Source organism: Cornus florida, unplaced genomic scaffold, assembly GCF_030987335.1.
Source record: "Cornus florida cultivar Cherokee Brave unplaced genomic scaffold, ASM3098733v1 CherokeeBrave_3.0.0_Hap2_Chr09, whole genome shotgun sequence".
NCBI lineage: Eukaryota > Viridiplantae > Streptophyta > Magnoliopsida > Cornales > Cornaceae > Cornus > Cornus florida.
Genome location: NW_026775579.1, coordinates 48,950,140 through 48,960,574, shown reverse-complemented (window position 1 = coordinate 48,960,574; position 10,435 = coordinate 48,950,140). Strand labels below are relative to the sequence as shown.

Here is a 10,435-nt window from a genome sequence, read left to right as displayed (position 1 = left end):
TAATCAATTATAAAAATTGGGCAAGTTGACCTAATAATCTAATCTAGGTCATTAAAAAAGTTAATCACAATAAAATCAACTAACATCTTCCGCACCACGTAACTTCACAATGAGAGGGTTGGGATTGAAGGTGTTTGACGTGAGCTTGAGAGTTTCAAAAGTTGGACTTGCTCTATCGCTTGAGACGATCTTTGTAGAGTGTGAGATCTTCTTTAAATTGAAACATGCTGGAACTCGGGATAAGGCTCATTCCAGGATTTTGATATAAGATGTTTAAAGTCATGCTCTGTTACCTAGTGTCAAGGCCGGCTCAACCATAAGGTGAATAAGGCGGCAGCCTTAGGCCCCAATTGAAAAAAAAAGGCCCCTTATTTTTTTTAGTGTACTAATTATGTTTCCTTTAATATATTAATTACCAAATAATGCAATTTATATTATATTGATGAATACAAAAACAAGTTGTGCTCCAGCAAATTTTTTTTTGTTAATGTATTAATTATGTTTCATTCAATCCATTAATTACCAAATAAATATAACTGCTCAATACAGGTTTCTTTAAAATTGGAAAAGTTTTACCGAGTAATTTTTAAAATTATCTTGCATAACAATAACTATTCAACGTTATACTATTTTCTTTTGAACTCTCACACGGTTACAAAAATAAAATCATTTTGAATAATTATTCCAACATTATATTTTTTGTTGAACTCTCTCACGCATCAATTGCCTACAAAACAAAACACCATCTCTATTACATGCCACTAATTGTTACTATTTCTAAAATTAAAAATCCAAATCATGTTTTAAGTTTCCTTGAATAAAAATTATTAATATTATATTCATATATTAAACATAAGAAGGCCTAATTTTGAAATGTTGCTTTAGACCTCAAATAATATCAAGCCGCCCTGCCTAGCGTGCATCAAAGAAGAATTGATGCTTAGACTTGAGGAATGAATCATTGAGGTAAAGAAGCAGAGCTTAATTGATGGTCAGAGTCTGGACTTGGTGTAGAGACCTCTGTCGAGGCGAGCTTTAATGGTTATGCCGAATTGGCGATTATTACACCATATCACATAGTAGTCCACTGATATATACTTAGTTTTATTAATCCATTCCATCGACATCAAACATAGGGCTACAATAATTCAACGTCACAATAAAAACACGACACACTCGAAACTAGGTACTTGGACAAACAAGTCCACGATCAGTTTCAAACTATAAACAAGATACATATTAATACGCCATTAATATGCGTTGACATCAATGGTTGAGCTTGTGGAAGACGACTTGAGCGCCGTATTGGGGCTGAAGAGATAACATAGTGAAAGGACCATGAGCATAGGATGGAGAAAGTTGGAACGAGAAGCGTTGCAGAATCATTGCGAGGGCCATTTTCGCCTGTAACAGAGCTAAGTTCTGTCCAGGACAAATCCTTGGTCCCATGGCAAATGGGAGGTAGAAGAATGGGTTCTTTGTTGCGTTGGAAATTCCTTCTGCAAACCTCCCTGGATTGAACTCTTCCGCGTCCTTGCCCCACATCTCCTGGTCGCGGTGAAGCAGAATCGTTGGTATCATCAGCTGCACTCCGGCTGGTATGGTCAAGTCTCCAAACTTTGCATCTTCATGTGTCACTCTAGTCACCTCAATTACAGGAGGGTACAATCTGAGAACCTCATTCAGAATCATAGTTACCTGTCAATTAATACATGAGTAATGATACTCAGACTGATTTGTCAAATCTATTTGTCTATCATTTGATGTCGTGAATAAGCTCAAGAGTTAGTCCCACTCACTACATCAAAGGAATAGATACCATTCTGCTAGACAAGTATTGATAATTAATTTTAGTCAGATATGTCCGACTTTCGGACTCTGTAACACACTCTATCGTACGAAATCTTGAAACCTTCAACTTTGAAGAGTGAGAAAAATTACTAGGTCTTAGAATTCGAAGTTAAAAAGCCGAAAACACTTACAATTTTTAGGTTTTGAACCCTATTAAAGTCCAGTTTTTCCTTTCCGAAGAGCTGCAAAACTTCTTCTCTGGCTTGCTCTTGCCAGTCTTGGTGCCTACATAGGAGAACACATGTCCATGCAAGCAGACTGGCGGCGGAATCTTGCCCGGCGAAGTATAAGAGCTTGCACTCTGAGATGATCTCGTCAAGACACAATCCAGCATTCTTTTTGTTTCCTTGTCTTTCTATCTCTTTGAAATTGGATTCCAATAATGTGCCCAGTAAGTCATCACCCCAAGGTTTTCCTTCCTCAACTGCCATCAATCTGCTATTGATTATTGTCCTAAACCTGTCTCTTACTTCTTTGTCAATAGCCCTTATCTTCTGATTCCTTTTGGTAGGCAAAACATCACTACACAAACAAACAGTAGTTTCCAAACATCAACACACCAAAAAAATAAATAAATACAAACAGTAGTTTCCAAACATTGACACACCCAATGAATAAATAAATAATAAAAAATAAACAAATCTGCAGATAAAGAAAAAGGAAAAAACTACACAATAAAACGGGATAGGGCCTACACAATGAAAATGTCGGTCATTTCGTGATGATCTCTCATACTATTTCTTTTTTTGATAGGTGAAGTATGGATGTATTACTCCCTCCTTGAGTTACAGTTCTTTTGAAACATTTCCAGTCGTTTTGGTAGACGGAGACGGAATTGTTAGAGCCGATGTTCCTTTTAAGGTGAATAAGTATTTTGGGTCGGATGAAATAATTAGATAATTTACTTCACAATTGTTTAAAATGATTCAGAATGAGCTTGCAATTAATTATGAAGAAAAAGAATAGAAGAAGCATCTGACTCGATCCATGGTTGCACCAGTACTTAATTTAATTACCTCCAAATCGGAATGTAAAGAGTGCGCATAAGCTCTACTGTAAGCTCAATTTGATCTTTCATAAGTTCATATATCCGTTCTCCTCCAGAAATAGGACCAAATCCTACCCGCGAAATCACTTGGCCGGTTAATCTACTAAAAGTCTGATATACATCAATCTCAATTGATCCATTTTTGCAGCTCTCTTCCCATTTGGTCAGATCCTCATCGTAACATGCATAAAATGCAGGCATCATATTCTACACAAAAATAATAATAATAATAAAAAACTCTTAGTCAAGAAAGTATACAGTACCTTATGGCCATTTTATCCGTAATATTTGTTGGAAACGGGGGCATTAAAAACATAAACTTTGGATAAGATTTGGAATAAATTCTGCTAAGAATTTTTTGCGGATCTCTAGATGAGCGCGTTTCTCTTCATAAGGAGATGAACATGGTATATTTACTTTCTCAAATCCGTTTCCGGGTGAATGAGAAATTAGCTCCAAAGTGTGGTGTTTTGATAAGCCTAAATGGGTATGCAAAATGTAGGAAGTGTTTGTCCCACATGAAAAAAAAATGTTGAAACCAATTGAAATTTAAATAAGCCAAACTTGGGCTTGGGCTTGGACTTAGGCTTGGGCTTGGGTCTAATTGTAAAGTCCAATTATTCTTTTTACTAAAAGGAATCTTAGATTAGGCCTTTAATTTTGGGCTGGGCTTATTTAAATGGGTGGTTGGTTTTTGAATTTAAATTAAAAGTTAGTTTTTTTTTTCCAAAGGGTTACATCTATTTCTAAAGGGTTGTATCTGTTTTTCAAAGAGTTGCATTTGTTTCTAAAGGGTTGCAACTCAAAACCAACAGACATAACTATTCATGTGAACCATTGCAACCTATTGGAATGGATGTGTCTAGTGGTGAATAGACACCATGTGAACCATTGTGTCTAGTGGTGAATAGACACCATGTGAACCATTGCAACCTATTGCAATGGTTGTGTCCAATGATGAAGAGACGCACCCAATCCGAAAAGGCATTTCTGTTTCTATAAATACCCACCTTTGGATCATTTGCAAGTTATTCATTTTCATTTTCTTCTATCTCCCTCTATAGACTGGAACTCAACCCAAGTGGGTTCAAACCATAGGTTAAGTGGTTCGAGCCATTTCGACCCTAATCCAATTTCATCAAGCCATATTAAGATTGGTCCGAACCATTTGGTTCGGATTACACCCAATTCAGTATTTATATAGTATATAGATGCATTTTTGAGTCAGAGAGAGTATTACACGGAGGAGGTTCGCCGTATCCACGAGTTTGTAGGACTGCTACTGGTGGATGTAGACCGTTGTATCCTGGGAGATAGACGCCACTGAGTCCGTTAGCATCATAGCGGGGCGACTCTGTCTTAAGGACATAGTATCCAATACTAGCCTCGGTCCAGGTTCATTCCTTGCATATTATTATTATTTTATTACTTTATTTTGCATATTTAATTAAATATAAAGTTGCATATTTAATTAATGATTTATTAGCATATTGTTAATTATCTCATGACATATTAGTATAAGGGTTGTTATATCTTAAAAGTCACATTAAGCATATATTTTACCAACAATATTTCCGTCCAATGTATGGTCATTTTATTTTTTATTTTTTAATTTCCAAAAATATCAATTTTATATGTATTAAAATAAATTGAGAATTTTTATAACTATGCATTGGGTGGATAACGACGGCTATGAATATGAGCTAATCATTTTATTAATAAAGATTATAAGAAGAATGGAAATGATGGACCTTCAACTTTTCTTGATGGAAAGAGGGATTCATAAGCTTTCTGTGTTTGGCCCATTCATGACCCTCCAAACTTCCAGTTCCACTAAGTAGCAACTTGGTCAGTTTATTGTTTACATGATGATTCTTCGGAAAGCTCTCATAGTTTGCCAAGATTTCCTTCATAATATTAGGCTCCATGATGTGGACCCTTGGCATCCGCCCAAGCCATGTGAAGGACTTCTTACCTGTGGAAAGTCATAGCCATGAAATTCAATAAATAAATTAATTATATCAAATTAAATACCATATATATATATATATATAACGAAAACAACACGTAGCTACCCCATAATGAATGTCAACTCAACTAAAATATCATATAAAAAATTAAAAATAAACATGTCCATGGCTAGGTAGCTAGCACAAAATGAATTTCTCCAATTAAATGTGTGGTTTAATTAGTATATGTACCTGCTAAGCATGATAATTAATGTGAAATTAATATGTATATATATATACCATAGGTGTCTATAGTTTTGACGACATGGGGCAAGAGCCGGCGGACGATATCGTCGGAGATGTTGATGGGCTTGGACATGGTTTCTTTGAGCAACGTGGAGCTCTCTCTCATGTCCCCAACCATTAACCTGTAAGGGTTTCCTCTGAAACCTTGCTGTCTGAGGTGATTTTCGATCCTTTTCGGCGTCAACCACGCCCTGTTCAGGAATCTCCATGCCCATAGAAGAAATACAATGGCACAAGTGGCCACTATGGACTTGTACATTAGCACCTCCATTGTCAATGCTAGCCAAGAGCTTCCAGTTACACAGAGAGACACAGAAAGAAAACAGAGACCTGTATGCATGGTGTTGGAGTGATCAGGTGCAATCATTTATAGGCGCTACTGGAATAATACTTCTAGCAGTGGACTGTGCTGTGCGGTGTTGGGGAGTGATTGTGCAATCATTATAGGCAATATTGCAATTAAAAATGATGTGTGGTGCTGGAGTGTGATAGGCATAATTGGAATAAAAAATATAAAAGAAACCAAAAAGATAGTCGATATGACTCATATTGCAGTCCGATTTGATATAGTGATTGTGCAGTGTTCGAGAGTGACTCTGCAATTCACTAATTCACTAATTGTATAATGTTGAATTAATGATGCACTAAATAAGTAGTAAATGCACTTGGTTAATGGAATGATGTGTGGTGTTGGAGAGTGATAGGCATAATTGGAATAAAAAATATAAAAGAAACCAAAAAGATAGTCGATATGACTCATATTGCAGTCCGATTTGATATAGTGACTGTGTAGTGTTCGAGAGTGACTGTGCAATTCACTAATTGTATAATGTTGAATTAATGACGCACAACATGTTGGAACATGGGATAAGCTCATTCTAGGATTGTGATAAGATGTTTAAAGTCATGATCTGTTATGGTTAGGCTTGAGAAATGAATCATTGAGATAAAGAAACAGAGCTTAATTGATGATCAGACCTTTAATGGTTGTGCCGAATTGGTGATTAATACACCATATCACATAGTAGTTCACTGATATATACTTATTTTTATTAATCCATTCCATCGACACCAAACATGGGGCTACAATAATTCAACGTCACAATAAACACGACACACTTGAAACTAGGTACTTGGACAAACAAGTCCGCAATCAGTTTCAAGCTATAAACATGATACACATTAATACGCCATAAATTTGCGTTGACATCAACAGTTGAGCTTGTGGAAGACGACTTGAGCGCCGTGTTGGGGCTGAAGAGTTAACATAGTGAAAGGACCATGAGCATAGGATGGAGGAAGTTAATGAGAAGCGTTGCAGAATCATTGTGAGGGCCATTTTCGCCTGTAACAGAGCAAAGTTTTGTCCAATTCAAATCCTTGGTCCCAGGCCAAATGGGAGGTAGAAGAATGGGCTCTTTGTTGCATTGGAAATTCCTTCTGCAAACCTCCCTGGATTGAACTCTTCCGCATCCTTGCCCCACATCTCCTGGTCGCAGTGAAGCAGCATCGATGGCATCATCAGCTGCACTCCGGCTGGTATGGTTAAGTCTCCTAATTTTGCCTCTTCATGTCACTTTAGTCACCTCAATTACTGGAGGGTACAATCTCAGAACCTCGTTCAGAATCATAGTTACCTGTCAATTAATACATGAGTAATGTTATTTAAACCGATTTGTCAAATCTATTTATCTATCATTTGATGTCGTGAATAAGCGCAAGAGTTGTTCCCACTCACTACATCAAATGAATAGAAACCATTCTGCTAGACAAATAGGTCTAACAAATCATTTTCTTTAATATATACATATAACCAATTTTGTCTTAGAATATTGATAATTAAGTAGTCCGATGTATTCGACTATTTTATGTTAAGTGAAGGATAACATCACCATAAGGTCATTAAATATGATATGACATCATCTCGTGACCACATAATTTTAGTCGGATGTGTCCGACTTTCGGACTCTGTTTCACACTCTATCATATGGAATCTTGAAACCTTCAACTTTAAAAAGTAAGAAAAGTCACTAGGTCTTAGAATTTGAAGTAAAAAAACACTCACAATTTTTAGGTTTTGAACCCTATTAAAGTCCAGTTTTTCCTTTCCGAAGAGCTGCAAAACTTTTTCTCTGGCTTGCTCTTGCCAGTCTTGGTGCCTACATAGTAGAACACATGTCCATGCGAGCAGACTGCGGGTGGTAATCTTGCCCGGCAAAGTAGAAGAGCTTGCACTCTGAGATGATCTCGTCAAGACACAATCCAGCATTCTTTTTGTTTCCTTGTCTTTCTATCTCTTTGAAATTGGATTCCAATAATGTGCCCCGTAAGTCATCACCACAAGGTTTTCCTTCCTTAATTGCCATCAAGCTGCTATTGATTATTGTCCTAAACCTGTGTCTTATTTCTTTGTCAATAGCCCTCATCGTCTGATTCCTTTTGGTAGGTAAAACATCACTACACAAACAAACAGTAGTTTCCAAACATCAACACGCCAAAAAAATAAATAAATACAAACAGTAGTTTCCAAACATTGACACACCCAATGAATAAATAAATAATAATAATAATAAATAAATCTGCAGATAAAGAAAAAGAAAAGACTACACAATAACCCCGGGACAGGGCTTACACAATGAAAATGTCGGTCATTTCAATATGATCTCTACTTACTTTAATTTCTTATTTGTTAGGTAAAGTTTGGATCTTCTGTCAAAATCGATTGATTTTTTCCCTATTAATTAGTTAATTTATTTTACAATTGTTCAAAACAATTTAGAATGATGATTGAAAAAGAATAGAAGAAGGATCTGACTCGATTCGTGGTTGCACCAGTACTTGATTTAATTACCTCCAAATTGGAATGTAAAGAGTGTGCATAACCTCTACTGTAAGCTCAATTAGATCTTTCAGAAGTTTGAATATCCATTCTCCTCCAGATATAGAACCAAATGCTACCCGCGAAATCACTTGGCTGGTTAATCTATCAAAAGTCAGATATACATCAATCTCAATTGATCCATTTTTGTAGCTGTCTTCCCATTTGGTCAGATGCTCATTGTAACATGCATAAAATGCAGGCAGCATATTCTACACAAAAAAATAAAATAAAATAATAATAAAAAACTATCAGTCAAGAAAGTATACAGTACCCTAAGGGCATTTTAGTCATAATATTTCCGCCCAATGTACAGCCATGTTTTTTTTTTTTTTTTGAAAAGTACCTAATTCTCGTGTATCAAAACAAATTGAGAGTTTTTATGACTGTGCATTGGGTGGATAATGACGGGCATGAATGTGAGCTAATCATCTTATTAATAAAGATTATAAGAAGAATGGAAATGGATGACCTTAACTTCTCTTGATGGAAAGAGGGAGCAATAAGCTTCCTGTGTTTGGCCCATTCATGACCCTCCAAGCTTCCAGTTCCAGAACTTGCTTAGTTTATTGTTTACATGATGATTCTTCTGAAAGCTGTGATAGTTTGCCATGATTTCCTTCACAAGATTAGGTTCCATGATATAGACCCTTGGAAAACGACTACATTATCTAGTGGAAGGAAGGAAGTGTTGATTAAAACGGTGCTAAGGGCGTTGCCTACATATATTATGTCTTCTTTCCGCCTTCCTCGTCTGTTGTGTTTAGAGTTAATGAAACATATTCATGCCTTCTGGTGGTACACTTTCAGTAAGGATCGTTCCATTCATTTGGTTCATTGCGATTTGTTATGTTGGAGCAAGAAATTGGGTTGGCTTGGTTTCCAGGATCTTGAGGCGTTCAATTTAGCGCTTCTGACCAAGCATGCTTGGAATCTTTAGGTCCGTCAGCATGAATTGGCTTTTGAGCTTCTTAAGGCCAAGTATCTTCTTACTACTTCCTTTTTGCATGCTCAGCTGGGGCATAATCCGTCTTGGGGTTGGCAGAGTATTTGGTTAACTCAGCCTCTTTTGCAACGGGGTTTGCGGTGGTTGGTAGGCAATGGTAAATCAATTCGTATTTGGCAGGACCATAGGGTACCTGATTTCCCAGATTTGCTGCCCCATCCCATGGTTGTGGTGCCATTTCGTGTTGTTGCGGATTTGTGCTATCCTCATACTTTGAGTCGGAAGATGGATGTGTTGCGTCAGTTATTTCCTTCATCGGTTGTTCATAAAATTCTACAGTAACATATTAGTCGTTGGGATAGACCGGATACTTTGATTTGGGTGCCTGAGCGGAATGGGTCTTTTTCTGTTCATTCGGCTTATGCTTTTACGTGATCCTTTTCTGCTCCTTGGACGGATCCTTCGGACAGTTTTATAAAGACCCAAACCTGTGGGTACGAATCGTTAACTGCGTCCTTACCCGAACCCAAAAATAACCGAGGGCAAAACGATCAACTAGGGTGTGTAAATTAAATTATATAACTCTAAATGAGTCTAAATAGGTCAACATAAGTCATAAGGGTCAATTTGAACCCATGACACAAAGTCCCGGACATAAGAATGGGGATTTTACATAATTGCTCCCTTCGTTTTTAAAAAATTCTGGAGCAGTTCATACTAAAAAGGTCATAACTCTCTCTATTATTTGAATTTTTGAATGAAATTAGTTTAATTGGAAAGCAAACTGAAAATACTTGAAATTTGACTCAAGAATGAACCCATTTGGATTTGAAACCAAAAAGTTATAGCTGTTCAAAGTTTGAATTAAAAAGAAGGAACAAGCAGCAAGGGAGCTGGCTCCCATTTTCGATGGAGCCGCCTCTTTTCTGCGAAAGGAGCATGCTCCACTCCTAAAGGAGCAGGCTCCACTCCAAGATTTTGACGAATTTTAGCTACTGGACCAAAAAGAGTCGACTCCCAAAGTGGGAGAGCCGGCTCTTCACCTGGGAGGCCTGCAATCTGCTACCCCAAATGCATTTCTAAGCTGTAAATTCAATCCTCTCGACCCAATATACATGAATGGCAAAAATAAACAATTTGATAAACTAATTCAAGGAGTTCTACAATATGGCGATGCAAAGAAATTTTGTTCACATCATACATTCATCATCATTCTTCCCATACAACTAAGAAATAATACATGGTCATTACACTTAGCTCAATTTACATCAAAATGGCATCAAGGTCCATAGTTATATTACAAGGCCATGCTAAGCAACTTTATTACATTTTAAGGTGGTGCTTTACAAACGAATGACTCATGTGATACCCCATAATTTCGGAACACGGGTTGATCAAATCCGCGCACAAAACCGAGGGATATCAAAACAATTAAAGTATTTAAACAAGTACAGAAT

General features: G+C 36.9%; 1 protein-coding gene and 1 pseudogene across 1 annotated transcript; both read right to left on the bottom strand.

The window, feature by feature from the left end:
* Window positions 1-1,080: 1,080 nt before the first annotated feature.
* On the bottom strand, window positions 1,081-5,521 carry LOC132272584 (secologanin synthase 1-like). Its single transcript, XM_059773704.1, has 5 exons — window positions 5,149-5,521; window positions 4,651-4,874; window positions 2,868-3,106; window positions 1,983-2,373; window positions 1,081-1,698 (listed from the first exon to the last, which is right to left on the bottom strand). Exons 1-5 carry the CDS (start codon window positions 5,519-5,521, stop codon window positions 1,267-1,269), a joined length of 1,659 nt encoding a protein of 552 aa, XP_059629687.1. The 3' UTR covers window positions 1,081-1,266.
* Window positions 5,522-6,240: 719 nt separating this feature from the next.
* Window positions 6,241-8,523, bottom strand: LOC132273282 (secologanin synthase 2-like; annotated as a pseudogene).
* Window positions 8,524-10,435: the final 1,912 nt, after the last annotated feature.

Bases quoted from the DNA above. Each gene is read 5' to 3' on its own strand.
- LOC132272584 (XM_059773704.1), bottom strand. From the start codon at position 5,521: ATGATTGCACCTGATCACTCCAACACCATGCATACAGGTCTCTGTTTT. The intron at 4,875-5,148 runs GTATATATATAT...GACTTTCCACAG, and splicing joins CAAAACTATAGACACCTATG to GTAAGAAGTCCTTCACATGG. The intron at 2,374-2,867 runs GTAATTAAATTA...TTGTTTGTGTAG, and splicing joins CTTTACATTCCGATTTGGAG to TGATGTTTTGCCTACCAAAA.